We start from the raw sequence: 19363 nt of genomic DNA, 5'->3' as shown, positions 1-19363 counted from the left end.
CAGAGAGGAAGAGGACTAGAACTCTAGTGCCACCTATTGGAAGTAGCCATCCTAACAGTCAATGTCGACCCTTTAACGAGTCTTGTCACATGACTTAGGATAAAAGCCAAACCAGAATCTCAATTTGCAGACACTGTGTTTCGGGGTACTGCCTCTCATCAGTGCAAAGTGGAGATCTGGTTTGGCTGAGTGAGAGGCGTCTGACCAGGATCCTGATAATACTTCTTGCAAGATAACCAATTGATGGCTGTTTTGGGGTTTAAATTCTTCAGACAGGTTCCCTTCTAGTTTCCTCTGCAAAAGGACATTATCCTGACCAGACTAAGTTAGACATTTGACATCCACATACCCTATGTACTATATGCAAGCTATTGTCCTGCATTTGTGCATTACCTAGACACCATGGGTTGAAAAGCAGAATAAATTTCCCAAGTGAGTATGTTGAAGTTTGTCCCATCGCAGATATCTGGACACTGAGGTCATATCTCCCAATGACTGCATTTGCAGGACTGGACATGATGATACGCAGAGATTTCCCAGGGCTGGACTCCAGAACTGCACTCCACATCCCACTGCTCCATGAGCTCGACAGGGCAAATTCTACATTTGTGTTGTGATATCCTGAGTTTGCCGGACCTTCACAAAATGAAAAGACACAACAATTATGGAGAATATTTCATAGTAGTAAAGTCAAAAACAGCGCAAATAGCACAACAAGAAAATGACTGGTGTTTGTGCATGTGTTTTAAACTGAAATCTAGTATTAAGAAGGGTAAAATGAAAAACTTAGTCTTGTATATAGTTTTCTAAGACTATATCAGTGTTCCAAAAATCTGCCTAATGCTATAGTGAAGACGACAGGTTGACAGGATAGGACCACTACGTTCTGAACTGCTTATGTTGCGGTGTTTCATTAAGCTCATAAAGGCTTATCCTTTTTGAATGATCCTTTTTGTTACAAACCCTGTCACCTCTGAAAAATAAATTGACCTCAGGATTCCTCTGTGCTGACCTCAATAATTAGCTGTAAACTGTGCAAGAAACTGACAACAAGCACCACCACAGGGCAAATTAAGCATTACACAAAATACTCACTGAGCATCCTATATCACAGTGGGCCCCAACCCTTCCTACCTGGAGAACCAGCTCGGAAAGATGTTCACGAGTTATTGCCAGCCAAAGATTTCCCATAGAAAGCACAACAAGAACTTGTGCCCACTCCTTTATAAACAGTTTATTTTCAGTCACTTTCAATATTCTTACATCAGACACTCTCACCGCACTACCACATCCAGCTTCGAGGATCTCTCTAACAGTATCATCCTATCTCCAGCTTACTATAGTCACCTCCACTATATGTACATCCAGATCTGCTCTTCTTTGCAAGGTTTCTCAGAAAAGTCATCATCTGGAGACCTGTTATTCATAGCTGTTTGTTACACCTTGTGCTAATGCACCAAGATGAAAGACAACTGCAAGACACATATCATGGACCTGCGAGCCACAGTTTGGGGAACCCAGGTATTGATATACCAGGTCCTCCGAAGGGAGGGAGAAAGATACTCATTGTAGTTACTATACTATCCATTTTATCAAAATGATAGTCGTTATGACCTGATATGGAATTGGAATATGGGTTTTCTCAACAAGACATTTATTTTAATTTTACCTTTTTTTTTTACCTAATTTTCACCTTTTCAGCCATTCAAACTCAGAGTCCAGTCCAGGCTTAAAGCTTAGTATTCACTATATAATGCAGCATGCTTGCCTGTCGGTGGTCGTTTAAAAGTCAGTTTACACAATCTGACCCTGATTCAAATGTGCAATTAACAATCCGTGCTCATAGGTTACCACTGTTCTCGGCAGCTCATGTCTTGATTCAGCAGGACAATGTGCTACCGAGAGCGACAGGCTGTTTATATTGCACGGATGTCAATAAACTAACTATTCTAGGGACACACACAATAATCATGCAGGGCAAATGGGTCTTTATTAAAGGGAACCTGTCACCCTCAAAATCGAAGGTGAGCTAAGCCCACCTGAATCAAGGGCTTATCTACAGCATTCTGTAATGCTGTAGATAAGCCCCCAATGTATCCTGAAAGATGAGAAAAAGAGGTTAGATTATGCTTACCCAGGGGCGGTCTCAGTTCTGTTCTGGTCCGATGGGCGTCGCGGTCCGGGGCCTCCCATCTTCTTACGATGACGTCCTCTTCTTGTCTTCACGCTGCGGCTCCGGCGCAGGCATACCTTGTATGCCCTGTTGAGAGTAGAGCAAAGTACTGCAGTGCGCAGGCGCTGGGAAACGTCAGAGAGACCCGGCGGCTGCGCACTGCAGTACTTTGCTCTGCTCTCAATAGGGCAGACAAAGTTCGCCTGTGCCAGAGCCACAGCCTGAAGACAAGAAGAGGATGTCATCGTAAGAAGATGGGAGGCCCCGGACCGGACTGCGACGCCCATCGGACCAGAACAGAACCGGGACCACCCCTGGGTGAGTATAATCTAACCTCTTTTTCTCATCTTTCAGGATACATCGGGGGCTTATCTACAGCATTCCAGAATGCTGTAGATAAGCCCCTGATGCCGGTGGGCTTAGCTCACCTTCGATTTTGGGGGTGACAGATTCCCTTTAATGAGTTATAAGAAGATTTTGTTATCATGATTAATAAATTACCTGTTTGCACAGTAAACACTATACTTTGCCAGTCCGTGAGAGGTTTGTTAAACTCCAATGTTATTCTGCAAGATTGTCCTCTCCGCAGGATCAGCTCGGAGCTGTTATACATATCAGTGTGATGAGATTTTTTGTTGGATTCTGTTTCAATTAAAAATGAATTACATCATTATTCTTCAAATGCAAACATCAGCTGTAAAATGTAGTACAACACATTGAGCTGAGGCCTATATACGTTCAAATACCCATATAGACACCAGTTTGACCAATAAATATAAAACAATCTAAAATTGTACTTTATTTAAATTAATTATACCATGACATACCATTAGTAACTTCATTTATTCAGGACTGTCATTAGAATTATTTGAGCCAGGTAGGGACCAATGTTCAGAATGTCGTTTTGATGCTCATCAACCTCCTTCTTATACTCTACTACACACATTTAGTTGGCACCTTCTCAAGGACAGTGACCCGCTGATTTTGAAAGCTCTGCAATCTGTTCTTTATGTAGCTTGTCTAGTCTATACCATATATTTAGTAAATTCGTAAGGGAGGGAGACAAACTATTTCAGAGATAAAGATAAAAGTCATACTACAAGCTTCATCTTTAATTGAACTTTTAATGAATGGGATCAATCGCCTTCATAAAATTTAAATGAAGAACTGAGCGACACAATGCAACTTTGATCTAAAGCTTGAGGGATCCATATTCATCCACGTTAAAACTTCATTTTCACTTTGGTGTTTTAAAGCCCGATATACACCAAGTCTTTGTATTATTACTGCAGATTCTTATTAATCCTTCTGGCTGATGAATATATATATTTCCTATCTCTTACATGCATATTATGATTTTATATTTTACACCATAAATGAAAACACATAATTGCTAGAACCATTCTTGTAGACAAGATGTTAGCGAAGCCTCAAAGCTTTTACCAGTCTTTCATCTTTAAGGAAGATGACAGGTAGCTTTGAACTCTTTTGTGATGTGAGGAATGCTGCTGTATTGTCCATGTATCTTCATAAGTCATTTACGAAACGTTAGTGTACATAATGACATAAATGAACCCTTCCTGCCAATCACCCTGTGCTTATGCTGCTGTATCATTATTTAGGCGTTAATTTACTTTGTATTGCATGTGCGTGCCCAGTATAATGATAGATCTGGCTGATGTCACAGCAATGACATCCTGAAGACTTAGGAGTCACAGCGTGGCTGAGCACATGTCAGACAGATCAGACATGCTGTACAATAATACTTTTAAGAAAGAAAGCTTTATCACTAAGTAAACACTGTCAATACATTTTTCCGATTAAGAGATTTGAGCACAGATCTATCGCCATAATTCGCACTTAGTTGATTTCCACCTTGTCTGGCATTGGAAATCCATTTACCGTATATTAAAAGGGTATCTTAAAAATAAACTGATAACAGGATAACTAACTTCTGGGATCAATGTCAAGTGAGAGAAAGGGTTTACTCTCTTGCAGCACTACCTCATAGTAAATAAAGTGTTACAAAATATCAGTTGGAAATAATGAGTTGCCGCTGCAAGGCCGGGTCATATATCCACCACTTGATCACAATTTAAGAATAATTGGAAAAAATTATGGAGGATCTGTGCCCATTGTTTGCAATAGAATCGTTCCCCGTTATCTGGTGCATATACTGGTCTGGAAGCCGATTACAGCATTTCATGTAATGCTTTGATCCAGCCCCAGACCACTGCCTGGGAATAAATGAGGCAAAAGCCTAATGGCAACTAGTACACTTGCGATGCGACTAAATTTCATCAGGCTGACAAAGCAGCCTGATGCAATGGATACATGTGAACCCTGCATTAGAAGACAATACAGAAGACAAAAGCACTAGATGCAAATTCCGATGCAATTTGGTAAATGTTACTACAACTGTTTAAATTGAAATATCATGACAAAAATACACCTATGCCCATAAAAAAAGAGGTCTATGGAAAAAAAACACTAGGAAAACATTCCATAACTAGAGCATGATGACGTTAAAAAAGCAACAACCCCAAAAGAAGCATTTAATGGGGTTGTCCACTATTTGGACAACACCTTCTCAATCACTATATTTTCCTGTATAAAATAAGGGCAACTTATACTCACCTCCAGTAGGCCCCGTTCCAACGATGTATGCGCCAGGTTTCCTTGGGCTCGCATGACATTTTGTTTGAGCCCTGCAGCCAATCAGTGTCTGCTTCACTCTCCATTCCTTCAGATATAACTGACATCTGAAGGAAGTCTGAGAGCAGCAGCAGCTCTCACTTCTTCCAGATTGCAGTTTTGTTCGAAGGAAGTTAGAGTGAAACTGATGATTGTTGACTGCAGGGCTCACGCACTATTGTTATGGAATGGAATGGCGCACACAAAGGAAGTGAGTACAAAGTGTTACTATTTTACATGAGGAAATATATTGATTGAGAAAGGGTTGTCTGAGTAGTGGATAACCCCTTTGGAATAACAGTGTATGAATAGCTAGCTAACTAATCAACCAACTTTTGGTATTTCAGCAAGCCTTTGTGTAACTGAGAAGAATGTAACATTCCATATTATATAGATGTCCCTTTTACTTAATAAATTCTCCACCACATACTGTTGATTCTTGTCACTTAATTGCATAGTCAGCGTTGCCTCCCAACATTTTTTAATCTTGTGCCCTATAATTACTTTTATTATTACCAAATTATTTTAACAGTTCTTTTTTTATGATTGTTATAATATCTAAAATTAGATGATGTGTGAGGCAACAAGTCATATCTAATCTACTGAGCAATGCCACCTTTAGATTCCAAAGTCTCAAGTCTCATATTGCTATGTAGTATACAGCTATGTAAAAATCCTGAAGGGTTTTTTACCCTTAAAAATCACAAAAAATTAAGATTTAGTATGATTCCGTGAGACATCATCTTTAAGATGATACTGTGATAAGTTCTACTTATGCATAACATCTTTGCAGGACCCATCTTCTCAATTCCCATTGATGTAAACTTCAAACATTTTAGATAATACGAAAAGGACAATACACCTAGGTAACTGTTTGTATTAAAAATTAATATTTTTAGAGGATCAATGATAATAAAAATATCAAATTTTCTTATTTCCCCAAATTTCTCGGCCATTTCAAACTATCTCACCTACTTTTTCACTGGTGCAGCAATAACCGAGAAGAAACTAAGACCGAAACAGAATGCTGCAGCGTTCTCCTGATCTGCACTCATTCTATGAACTGTTTCACTTGCTTCAAAATCCACCTGACTCCTCTTACTCTCTAACTGAACAATGTTATGGTTTTCTATAGAATTTTTACAATCATGCCTTTCTTCTTTGTACAGTAGGCTTAGGAATTTTGGCAACCCTTTTTTTCTTGAAATTTGAGGAAGTTCTTTCTCACTGATACTTCATCTTTCCATTAAAAAGTCTATCTGTTCTAGTGATCATAGAACAACTATAGTAATTTGGGGGAATTTTCAAAGCTATTGAGCCTATTAAGAAGCCAATAACTTTTTAATTTGCTTGGGAGAAACATGATACCCAGAAGAACCCTCCTGAACAGGGGGGTGAGATATGTACAAGGTCACAGCAGATATTACACTTGTTGAATTTAAAACAATAACTATGAAGTTCCTACTACAAAGCTCAATAACTTAAAAGACCCTTATTAATATACCTGTGAAGGTTGAAGGTAGACTTAAGTCCCTCAAGTTCAATCTATAGCCTAACATGTTGATCCAGAGGAAGGTAAAAACCCCAAGAGACAGATGCTAATTACATCATATTAGGGGAAAAATTACTTCCTGACTCCATATATATGTACAGTATATTATATATATGAATCTTTTCTCTTACTTTGAAATATACAGTATATTCAGTCCCAACGCATAGATCTTGAGGTTGTAGTCCATAAATATTTAGCTGAATTTTATTTAAAAATAAAGTAAATTTCAGACTAATATCAATTATGGTGGCTGTGCCTATAAATCCAATGAAGGACATCCAAGACTGTTGAATATACATATAAACCTACAATGTACAAAATCCATGATAGAACGTTAAAAACGACCTCATCATGCATCCTATCTTCCCCTCTTAGAGGAAAAAGTAAAATGTGTTAAATATATGAAAAATTACAAAGAAAGAAACCAGGTAACTGTGCACACAACTCCACGGTTTCTCAAAGAATATAATGCTGCAAAATGATTTTAAAAAGCCATAAATGTTAGTTTCAGCTCAGACTGGTTTACCCCAGCTTAGTAGAATATTTTCTCAGATATCAAAGACTTGGATAAGAGTCCATACAACTTTATGCTAGAAGTTTGAGCATTGACAGCATTATGTATTACTATTGTACAAATGAAATTCTATATAATATTATATCAGTTCATTTACAATCTAAAATTTTAAGAAATGGTTATAAAAATCCATTGACTTACCATCCATGGTGACTTGATGATCTGCCTGTGTGTTGTGAAGTGCAGGCTGAGCTCCAACAAACTAGCACATAGATGTGAATCAACCATTATTTGTATCTTCCTCTCTACCCTGTCTATTAAAATTCCTGTGACTGAGTGTTTTATGAGAGTAATCATGGGACATGCCTTAATGCTTACAGTCAAGGTTCTCTTCCTGGTTTGCTGCTCACATGATAACCGGAAGTGCCCAGAGGAGATTCCAGCCAATCTGCCATCTTGCTGGCACGCATGCTGCTATTTGCTAATGAAAATACCCTGACATGTTCCTGAGTAAATACTTAACATGTGACACAAGACCTATGTTACATTCTGAACTATTCCTTAGAGTAAATTATATTTTTATTTTTACAAGATCTTGGAAAGGGTTCAGAGTAATCCTACAAACATTCCTGTCCTAGTTTTTTCCCCGTGTCCTAGGTGATTTTTACAGCTCGTGACATGCTGTTCAAGCTATGTATGTGTACATTACATGAAGATTATACTGGGTGGTGGCCAGGTAAAAAAGCATTAAAGTCCTTTTACTAAAGTTTATCTAGCACAAGTTTGTCCTCACGCACAAACAATAATTTGTAGAATTTATTACTAGATGTCGAAAAATGAATTCTGCTTACGATTTTATTTATATTGCCCAAACAGAATATTTTTGATCAGAATGACTTTTCCAGTTACTATTTTTTTAAAAGACTTTTTCTTATTTTTTAATATTGAATGATTTATAGAAAGACACTTAATCCAAAATACTTTCCCGTTTCATTTTATAATGGAAAGGATATGAAAAGGAGGAATATTTGTAAGACTTTTAATAAGTAGAATTATATCTATTAGTGAAGGCTTCAATAAAACTAGCTTTTTTTTGGGGGGTGAACATTTGCTATATGAGTAATGATGAATATACAGTTCGCGAGGAGAACTTGACAGCAATTTTCTCAATATTTTGGCAAAAGTATTAACTTTCTTCTGTTCAAATCACAACCTGCTGGCTGGATGGCAGACCACTTCTTCTTCAGATGTTCTTTCTACCAGACTTTCTTATTTCTACAATCCTACATGTCAGACCATCCCTAGCATCGACTTGAATGAATGTCAAATCACTCATTTTAAAGCCATTTTTTGCGTTTTCCATATGCCCGACTACACATACCATATTGTTGCCTACATTCCCTGCAAAGTCATACCACTGTACGTTGACCAAAAAGGGAGACATAGTTGTAATTGTATAAACACAAATCTTTATTTTCGGAATAAGCAGAACTCTTAAAAGATTTTACGCTAGGTGGTTTCACTCAGAGGCACTAACTTGTAGGTTACAATGGCAGGGATATGTTATCTTCTCAACAGTAGTTTAATCAGCAAATTCTCTGCAGCAGGTAAAATTGTGTGACAAAAGTAAATGTGTTGCTTAGTATCTAATTTCCAAATCATATTTGAATTTATGGAATCTTTGCAACAAAGCTGTATGAGCATAGCCTCAGTCAGCGCACTTGTCTATGACTTGCTCTTAAAAAGTAGCCAAGCTACACATAAGTTGTAGTTGCATTCGATTTTCTTTAAAGTCTGACAAGTGGGTTGAGTGTCAGAAAATCTAATGTCACAGTTCCCAACTCAATACCATAGTAAATCATTAAATATGAAGTTGCAATGAAACACTCCAATTTCAGTGTTGCTAGACACATGTCGTGGTACAACCATAACCCAAAGGTGCTCAAAGAAATGCACTTTAATTCACTAATAAGATTAATGCTCAGGCTACACAGCGGCTTTGGTCTCAGCTAAGGTTGTGCAGCCAAAGATCTCTATGTGTAGCAGCTACAAAGCAGCGCAATACAAGTGAATGGGGTCGCATTGTGCCTCCTAGAGCACCGTGACCAACCTGGTTGGATTTTTTTGCGACTTGCTTGTTGTGGTCATCATGGTACCCTATAAATCACAATATGTCCCCATTCACTTGTATAGCACTGAGATGTAGCAGCTACATACATAGTGATCTTTGGTTACATGACATGGTGTCGCAGCCAAGGACGCAGTGTAGCTCAGGCCTAAGGGTATATTCACATCTAGGCAACTTTTTACATTCCTGGGATGCAAATTGCCAAGAGAAAGTTTCTGTGTAGACATTGAACAAATAGGAAATTATGAGATTGCAGTTTTGAAGCCTGTATGTTTTAGTTTTAAGACTGTTCATCGGCTGCGAATGTTGTGAGTATGGTACAAGGAGCAATGCATGGTATGCTCTTACTTCTTGGTAATTGAAAACCTGTCTGGATTTGTCACAGTATTCACTTAGAATTTTATATTTGTCATTGTTCAAAAATGATATGTTGGTCACTAAGGTGTAAGACTCAGGTACTTTCTGTGTAAGTACGGTAGTCATTAGCTAATTTGATACTGCACACTAGTTATTTGCTTGATACAGGAGTTGAAGCAAAATATAGTAATTAGGTTCCTAGAATTGTCTATCAAACTGTCTTATGTGGCAATTAAAAAAAAAATATCTATAAATTCAGCGAACATTAGTAAATGTACCGTATTTCAAAAGGGGTTTGCACCTTTACCTTTTTTTTATAACTTTAATGAGCTCAGTGATTGGCTGCATTGCTAACATGCCATAGATGTGATGTTGGCTCTGTATTCATATCAGGGCCACTAGCAGAGGAACAGCCCTGAAATGGTATTGGGCAAGTACCGGTAAATCTAATTTTGTTGTAGTAATGCAAAGCCCTCAAAATAAAAATAATTACAGAAAAACTATTTAAAGGGGTATTCTCAAGTTTATAAATTATCTCTTATTCTTTGGATAGAGGGTAACTTCCTGATCGCAGGAGGTTCAACCATTGGGATCCCCACCGATCTCAAGAACTAAGGTTCTGAAGACTCTCATGTGAAATGAGCAGTGGTCAATCATGCAAACTGCCACTACATTCATTCTTAATGGGTTCACTAGAGATAACAGAGCACTTCCCTGATCTCCAGCACTCTCGTAAGAAAGAATGGATCCGCAATGCTCATAATCGACCGCCGCTACAACCACATGGGGCTCTTTAGGGAAAAAATATTACGTTTTTTGCAATCCGGCTCATAGTCATAAGGCTGTTAATTACACCAGCCGCTGTAGTGGTATTATAGTTGTTCCCCCACAGCATGTAAATGAGTTTAAATGACATATTCAAGTTAAACATTGTTCATCTGACAGGTATTAAAAGTATGATCATATGAGACCCCCAGCACCCCTAAACAGTTGAAATCCTGTGTATTGATTATTGTGGAGAGTTGACCACAGAGACACCATCATTTGCTATTGAAATGCCTCAGTCAGAGGTGTAGCTAGGGTTTTGGTTCAGGGAGGGGGGCAAAACTTCTGAGTGGGCCCCTAACCAGGTAATCTTAATTACAACTTGGTGAGGCACCCTAATAGTTGATGTAGGAGAACCTCAGCAGATGACAGCACTGTTGCTGAAAATAATCTCTATACAAAAACCAACATTGATATTACCGTCATATGGTCAATGGTAAAAAAACAGTCCTACAGAACATATGAGTGATTTCAGCACAGTTGTAGATAATGACTTACAGCTGACGTTTTTTCTGCTTGAATCTTTCAACAAAGATACATTTCACTTCTCATATTCCAGACATCTCCATCTATTCCCAACCTGCACAAACTGCTCATCCTGCTGATATCCCAATACTGAGCCACTGCTGCCATATGTGTCCCTATTACTGCACCTACTGTGTGGTTCTCTGTGCCCTCTAAATTCTAAAGCAACCCTCTAGAATATAGTAATGTTGGGTGCAAGTGTCCTAGAAAACAGTGCCCACATTTTGCCCACTAGAAACCTGGAAAGTAATAATGCCCTGTGTGCCCCTTTGACAGTCACAGTAACCCAAGTTTCCCTATAGCAATAAGTGCCCACTTTACATTTAATAATATCCTGAGTCTCCCCCTGTACAGTTCCCCTATACACAGTATAATGACCCCTCGCTGTATAGTACCACCCACACAGTATACTAACCCCTTAGTAGCCAGCAAACTGTTTAATGGCTCCAACACTGTATGACGACCCCCTCACTGTAATCTCCACACTGTATGATGGCCCATAGATAGCCTGAGTATAGTATAATGCACCAGATAGTTCTCAATATTGCATAGTGCACTCCCCATAGGACTCCATATAGTATAATGTACTCCCCATAGACCTTTATAGTATAATGCATTCCCCATGGGCATACTCTATTTAGTATAATGCACTCCCCATAGGCAGACTCCATAGGGTATAATGCACCCCCCATAGGCAGATTTATAGTATTCTGCACTCCCCATAGTCAGACTCTATATAGTATAATACAGCCCCCCATAGGCAGACTTTATATTAGGCAGACTCCATAACGCACCCCTCACAGGCAGACTCTATAGCATAATACAGCCCCCCCCATAGGCAGGCTCTATAGTAGCCAAACTCCATAATGCACCCCCCACAGGCAGACTCTAGTACAATACAGCCCCCCCACCATAGGCAGACTCTATAGAAGGCAGACTCTATAGTGTAATGCAGCCCCATAAAAACAGTAAATAAATACTCACTTCTCTTCCTCCTGGTTTCTTTGCTGCTCCGAGCACCTGCACACCTCCAGACAGTGGGTGCCAAGTAGTGACATTATCGCGACCCTTGTCGGCGTCGGTGATGTCAGATGCTGAGATGGGATGATGGGAGAGGGAGCATAGCACTTTTTCTCTCATCAATGCAGTCAGTTGTATCGGCATCCAGTCGATACAGTTGAACCTGCAATGATGGGCGGGGGGCCCACTGCTGGCCAGGCCCCGCTCCTGCTCAGGGGCTCTGTAGTGGCTGGGTGGCAGAGCAGGGAGATCGTGTCTCTTTGCTCTGCCACTGTGTAACTCTATCACCGCACTGTTCACGTCGATACAGTACAGTAGTGAGTCGCCCGTCAGGGCCGTAGGGTACTCGGTACCGGGTCCGGTCACAATTAAAGGGGTGGTCACGGTGGCAGCAACCTGGTCTGTGGCCCTGGGCACCCAAATAAAAGGGACGGTCTTTAAAGGGGTTGTGTAAATAAGGAAAGTTTGTGACGCCACCTGTGGTTCTCGGTCAGAGGTGACCGACGCTGCTTAAAGGGGTCCTCTGGGGGCGATGGTGCTGCAGCAAAGATAGTGTTGCTTCCCACAGGTGAAGCAGTGTCCCCAGGGCTCCCGGTGTATTTGGCAGGGATGGTGAATGCCGCATATAATTGGAGGACACAGGGTTGCAGTCTTTACCTGGTTTACTGAGATGGTATATAGCCTCAGTGCAGGGTACCGATAACAGGTGTAGCTGGAGTCGAGGCAGCCTGAAGACAGGTGGAAATCCCCTTGACAGGTCAGTTTGGGAGCCTTCCACTATGCACTGGTCTGTGGTCCCTTGCTGCCTGTAGCTCTCTAACTAGGCCCTCTTTCTTCCCTGTCCAGGGACAGTACCTGCACGGTAGGCATCTTGAGCCGTCTCTTTTGGGTCTCTGTTCACTGTGACTCTGGACTCTGATTGCTGCTGTACCTCAGGTATTATGTGGGCAAGTCCCTTTTAGTTTCCTGCCCTCTGGTTCTGCCGTGGGGCTTGCAGTCCCCCTCAGCCTTGGGCTTTCGGTACCTGGCTTCTGCGCTCAGCATACAGAGGCCCAGTAGCAGTCTTTCCCTAGCTCCCGACCAGAGAGAGCAGCTCCCCTCAAGTCGGGTGTAGAGCTCCCCCTTCTGGCCTGGAGTCAGAATGTGTTGCATGTAAGGTTACCTGCCAAAGGGATTCCTCCTGTCTCCAGGCATGGCATTACCCTCCCCGAGAGGAAGGCAATACCACTGTGGTACCTGAACTCCTGGGGTGCCACAGTAGCGTAGCGTAGCTCTTGGTGGGCCTCCTCAGAGCACAGATCCTGGGGCGACCACCCCCTCTGCTCCTCCCAGTAGCTATGCTACTGGGTCCTCAGTAATATTTGTGTAGGTTCCTCAAAGGTATATCTACATTTTATGGGTAGGGCTACACAATATCTTTGACCACAATAAACAAGTCACAAAATGTTGGAACTACTTGAAAATTTGTGACTTGCTTGTCCAAATAGCTTCACCTTGCGGATCACAAGGAGATCCCTTGCATTTACATTATGCTGAGATGTAGCAATGAATTTTGGCCAAAGTTGCAGAGAAGTCCCAGCATAAAGTATATTTTCACTTTTAGTAAAAACCAACATAGTTGGGTGACCTGATTTTTGATGGCCATAGTTGGATGACCCGAGCTTCTAATGGTATGGATACCTTCAGAAGCTAAAGGATTACTTGTGGCAGACAGGTTTTTCTGTAGTAAGTGTGAATTTATATTATAGGTGGAGTAACCTGGTTTAGAAATTGGAGATGACAGCATCTTAATTCATTTCCATCTGTCATATATATTGTACTTCAGAAGTTGTTTGGTGCAATGTCAGTAAGTTTGTAGGAAGGGACTAAGAGCATAGAGGTAAAGGTATTGCCATCTTAAAAGAAACATGATGAGAGATTGGATTAATCTAAGTAATTTTTGTTTGAAAAATTTTATTGAGAATATGAAGAGAATAGATTACGTTATCAATTTATCATCAATGACTAAATGAAGTGTGAAAAGGTTTATAGTCACAGCTGTGAGTTCAAAAGTATAAAAATGGAAGCAGTCATGTACATGGGATATCCAAGAGGGTTAAAGGGTTCGGAGGTATAATAAAAAAATGGGGATGATCTAAGGGAATCTGTCATCAGCTTTTTGCAATGTAATCTGAGAGCAGCATAGCACCATGATGTAAGGACAAAGATCCTGCTTCCAGAAATGTCACTTATTGGTCTGTATTATGTAATTTGATAAAATCACTGTTTCCTCTGCTGCAGATTTGCCAATTCTATGAATGCTGAACTCTGTATAACCCAGTCCACAACATTGATTAACAGATTTCTGTGTATATTGTAAATTGGTGGAAAGCTGTCAGTCAGTGATGGTAGTGCAGTTGCACAGATCAGAATGACTACATGACATGAAACATCTGGCCCTCTAGAAATAATTTCCTGTTGATAAAGCACTGATTTTATTGGAGCTGCAGCAAGCAGCCCAATGTGACACTTCACTATAAACAGGGTCTCTGCCCTTACATCATGCTGATTTCAAATGAAATAACAAAAACCTCCTGTTATATTCCCTTTAAATAACACTTACCATACTGCATTTCATGTTTTGATAGGTCCAGTACACCTACGTACAGTATTTATAGAACAGAAGTCCATTTTTTCTCCTTCCATCAGAAAAGTCAGCTGTTTGATCCATGTTCAGATTAAATAAAAAAAACTAGTATCATATGTTTGCACCTCTTGAAAAGCTTGGACTTGAATGCAGATAGCGACATATAAACCTGGGCTCCGTTGCCAATCTCCATTAATTTTTTGCCTGAATTTGTCTTCTATCTTGATATTGGCATCTCTTTGAGAACCTTATTTACTTTGCCTTAATAACCTGGATAAAGGGGACTTTTTTTTCTATTTGCAAACTTTAATTTTTTTTGACTGTCCAAAGAGGTTGTTCTACAAAGAATATATTATATACTCAATTGAGCATGTTAAAGGAAATGTATTAACAGCATACATCAGCAGTATTGTGCAGTTTTGTGTATAAATTACATTTTCTTCAGTGATATTGCCCCATGTTTTTTCACCTGTGGCTGGTCCATCTTCAGTGGTAAGTCACCATTCTCCGAAGTTTCTTTGCTCTGACTCTTTCCTATATACTGCATAGGGAGGTTGATGCCATTTGGTAATAAGTACAGATGAGTGGATCAGTCCATAAAGGATTGAGTTCAAATCGATTTTACTGTAATACTGAACGTGTTAACGTGGCCTTATGTGGTAATAACTATGGAGCAATTTATTATGCAATTTTTCCTGAGTACACCGATACCCCATATGCGGGGGGGAAACTACTGTTTGTGCGCACAGCAGAGCTCATTAGGGAAGGAGCACTGTTTGTCTTTTTTATGCAAAATTGGGTGGAATCAAAAGTGAACACCATGTCGTATTTAGAGCCCTTAATGTGCCTAAATAGAGACAAATCGTCACAAGTGAACCCATTTTGGAAACTAGACCATTCAAGGAACTTATCTAGATATGTGTTGCGAGCACCTTGACCCCCAGGCAGGTTCTTCACGGTAATTTATAGCGTTGAGCCGTGAAAATGAAAAATCTATTGTTTTCCACAAAAATGTTCTTTTAGCCCAAATTTTTTATTTTCACAAGGGTTACAAAAGCATATGGACCCAAAAAATCATTGTGCACTTTCTCCTGATACTCAATATGTGGGGGAAAACTACTGTTTAGGCGCATGGCAGGGCTCAGAAGTGAAGGAGCATCATTTGACTTTTTCAACGCAAAATTGGCTGGAATCATTAGTGGATGCCTAAAAAGTGATTGGCCCTTGTGCCTTATAGTTGATGGCCTGCCTGCGGAAAGTGTACTTGTCAGAACTTGTGTTTAGGATGACAAGAGGTGTGATCACAGAGAGATGCATGCGCCTGTCCACAGCCAATGTGGGCAAGCTCACATTCATTCAAATGAACCAGGGATGGAACTCACAGGACTTGCCCGTACCTTTTGGCTGAATATAGAAGTATACCAGCAGCATCCAGCCATTGCTAGGTTGCACCGCAGTTTGTTTGTTCTATTTTCCATTCACAATATTAAGAGTCCCACCCAAATTAAAAAAACTAAATAAATAAAAAATAGGGTGTTTTGCAGAGTATACTCACAAAGTTTGTTTGCAGATTACCTCCACAGAGGCTTTTTTCAGAGTATGCCCACAGAGACACATGCAGAGTATACACACAAGTTTTTCTGGCACAATATTCCAACGGACACGGTTGCAAAGTAGAAAAAATAGTTTTCACACACGGTACTCCCACAGACATGGGTGCAGAGTATAAATATTGTTTAGGCCCACAACTCGTACAGACACAAGGGTAGAGTATGATTATTTTGTAGACAATCTACTTGCACAGGCACAGGTGCAGAGGCTTTTTGGCATAATACACACAAATGCTTTTTGGCACACTGCACACACAGGCTTTTTTGGCACAGCACTCCCAGAGGCAGTTTTACAATGGTTTAAAGACACAGTTATTTTTTTAGGAACAGGCACAACTGGTACAGATACAATGGTGGAGTAAAAAATTTTTTAGATGCACTACTCACAAAAAAATGCTGCAGAGTAGAGTCACTTTTTAGAAACTCTGCTCATATAGACAGGCAGTAGAATAAAATATTAACTAACACCTTACATATATTGATTTTTTTTTACACTTTATCTTACAGGGTGCAGTTAGACCAAGATGGTTCTGGATTGAAAGTGGTTGTTTCATTGGTCTGCTGCACCTGTGTTTCTGCCATCATTAATCGGGTCTGCTGCACCCTGTCAGTGCATTCGTTTGGAGGCAGGAGTAGGTAATCATCTCTGCTTCTTTTCTCTGTGATTTTTTTCAAATTTTTGGAGTATTTCCTTTTTATTCAAATCCAGGTATGAAAAACTTCTGCCATCGGATGCACTATTCCGGCAGAAATGGGTTAAAGGGCAATACTCTCACAGGTCTGTAGGTGCAGAGTACATATAGCGGCTTCTAGAACAGTAATCCCACAGGGGGAGTACAGTTTACACACAGTGGATTTTAGCACAGTACTCTCAGAGATGGATTTTCAAAATACACACAGTGGCTTTTATCATAGTACCAGTGTAAGGAGGAGAGCCAGCCTCGGCATGCCTTATCCGGGACGAGTCCTGAACCTTCGGTGCTGTCAACCAAGTTGCAGGGGGGAGAATTTAGTGCCCCAGACAGACCTTTGAACTTGAGATCAGGGGGCGTGAGGGGTGTAAAAAGGAAACTGTGCGTGTAAACAGGGACTTGGTTGGCGGGAAGCAGTAGTGTGCGGAAGCAGAGTGAGAGCTCTCCCTCGCTGAATAGTCAGGACACAGTAGGCTTAAGTCAGAGAGGCCTATGGAGACTTACCGGAGACTGTAGGAAGAAACGTCTCCTAAGAACCCTGACATCCACTCCCGCAGTGCCACTGAGTGTGAGTGAGCCCTTCACATGACCTTACCACAGAGGGTGCAGGTTGAGACTCGAGATTCTGGCCATAAACCGAGTTCGCCCATCGTACGTATACTCTCCCGCCCGTATTAGCGTTGTGCCTACGCTTACAAAGAAAGGACTGTTCTCTCTCCATCGTGACCCATCGTGGAACCAGGACCCCGCGAATGGACATTCCAGGACCCTTTTTTCACAGAGACTGATCCTCAACACTGCCGGACTGATAAGTTTGATACCTTTGCACTTTTCTCAACCCTCTACTGCCCCTGCTATACCTACGCCCACCAAACACTGTTTTACTATCCTTATTCCCCCCGTTTACCCTCTCCCTGCGTGGAGTAATGCTGTTTCATTAAAAACCCTCTTTACCCTTGTTATGCCTCTGACCGCTACTGCATCCTGGTACCTGCTCACACCAGTGCAGTACTTGCACAGATATGTGTTGGAGAGTACACACAGTGGTTTTTGTTGCATAGTGCACAGTCAGAATCTGTCCCTCACCCCAGCTGTGTCGTATCCCTACACTATTGAGAGCATAAAGTCGGCGGCACTTGTGATCCGGCCTTTATACAGTACTTGACATGGCTGTGATGGCTCCAAAAGTGCACAGTCTAAAAGCATGTTGGTTGGCTGCGCTGCAGCCTTTCAACAAGCTTTATTAGACTGCCGAACCCAAACAAGACATACAGTAAGAAGTGCGAGTTTGAGTTCGCTCATCCCTAATTGGCAGACTAACAAATAGAAATTGTCTTGAGCTGCTTTAGATTTTTCTTTTTAGATTTTCCACTTAAAATATCTAATATTTGTCTAGCAGTTGTGTAACTGGCGCAATCTGGGTAGAGATAATGGTACATGATAATTTAGTAGGGGTAATATTCTTCATTACTTCACATTTGCAGTGTGTCAGCAAGCCAATTTAAACAAAAATCTTAATTTTCTATTGTTCTAAAAAAAATAGCATACCGTATACTGTATACTCAATTGTAGATTGTGAGCCTTCGCGGGCAGGGTCCTCTCTCCTACTGTACCAGTTATGACTTGTATTGTTCAAGATTATTGTACTTGTTTTTATTATGTATACCCCTCCTCACTTGTAAAGCGCCATGGAATAAATGGCGCTATAACAATAAATAATAATAATAATAATAATAATAATTAACCCCTTAGTGACAGAGCCAATTTGGTACTTAATGACCGAGCCAATTTTTACAATTCTGACCAGTGTCACTTTAAGAGGTTATAACTCTGGAACGCTTTATCGGATCCCGCTGATTCTGAGATTGTTTTTTCGTGACATATTGTACTTCAAGTTAGTGGTAACATTCCTTCGATATTAATTGCGATTATTTATGAAAGAAATGGAAATATGGCGAAAATGTTTAAAATTTTGCAATTTTCAAACTTTGTATTTTTATGCCCTTAAATCAGAGAGATATGTCACAAAAAATAGTTCATAAATAACATTTCCCACATGTCTACTTTACATCAGCACAATTTTGGAACCAATTTTTTTTTTTGTTTGGGAGTTATAAGGGTTAAAAGTTGACCAGCAATTTCTCATTTTTACAACACCATGTTTTTTTTAGGGACCACATCACCTTTGAAGTCATTTTGAGGGGTCTATATTATAGAAAATAACCAAGTGTGACACCATTCTAAAAACTGCACCCCTCAAGCTGCTCAAAACCACATTCAAGAAGTTTATTAACCTTTACGTACTTCACAGGAACTGAAACAATGTGGAAGAAAAAAATGAACATTTAACTTTTTTTTGCAAACATTTTACTTCAGAACCATTTTTTTTAATTTTCACAAGTGTAAAAACAGAAATTTAACCACAAATTTTGTTGTGCAATTTTTCCTGAGTACGCCGATACCCCATATGTGGAGGTAAACCACTGTTTGGGCGCACCGCAGAGCTTGGAAGTGAAGGAGCACCGTTTGACTGTTTCAATGCAGAATTGGCTGGAATTGAGATTGGACGCCATGTCGCGTTTGGAGAGCCCCTAATGTGCCTAAACAGTGGAAACCCCCCACAAGTGACACCATTTTGGAAACTAGA

General features: G+C 40.3%; 1 protein-coding gene across 1 annotated transcript in view; it reads right to left on the bottom strand.

Moving 5' to 3' along the window:
• Positions 1–7191, bottom strand: part of LOC143769025 (protein-glutamine gamma-glutamyltransferase E-like) — a 32324-nt gene extending 25133 nt beyond the window's left edge. The window contains exons 1-3 of the mRNA XM_077257627.1: positions 7135–7191; positions 2675–2815; positions 394–636 (exon numbers count right to left, since the gene is read on the bottom strand). Of these exons, the coding sequence (XP_077113742.1) occupies positions 394–636; positions 2675–2815; positions 7135–7141 (391 nt within the window). The 5' untranslated portion in view covers positions 7142–7191. The remainder of the gene's footprint in view (positions 1–393; positions 637–2674; positions 2816–7134) is intronic.
• Between the last annotated feature and the right edge of the window lie 12172 nt (positions 7192–19363).

The sequence above is a fragment of the Ranitomeya variabilis genome, chromosome 4 (assembly GCF_051348905.1).
Source record: "Ranitomeya variabilis isolate aRanVar5 chromosome 4, aRanVar5.hap1, whole genome shotgun sequence".
NCBI classification, from domain to species: domain Eukaryota; kingdom Metazoa; phylum Chordata; class Amphibia; order Anura; family Dendrobatidae; genus Ranitomeya; species Ranitomeya variabilis.
The sequence above is the reverse complement of the archived record's forward strand: the minus strand, read 5'-3'. Positions and strand labels throughout refer to the sequence as shown.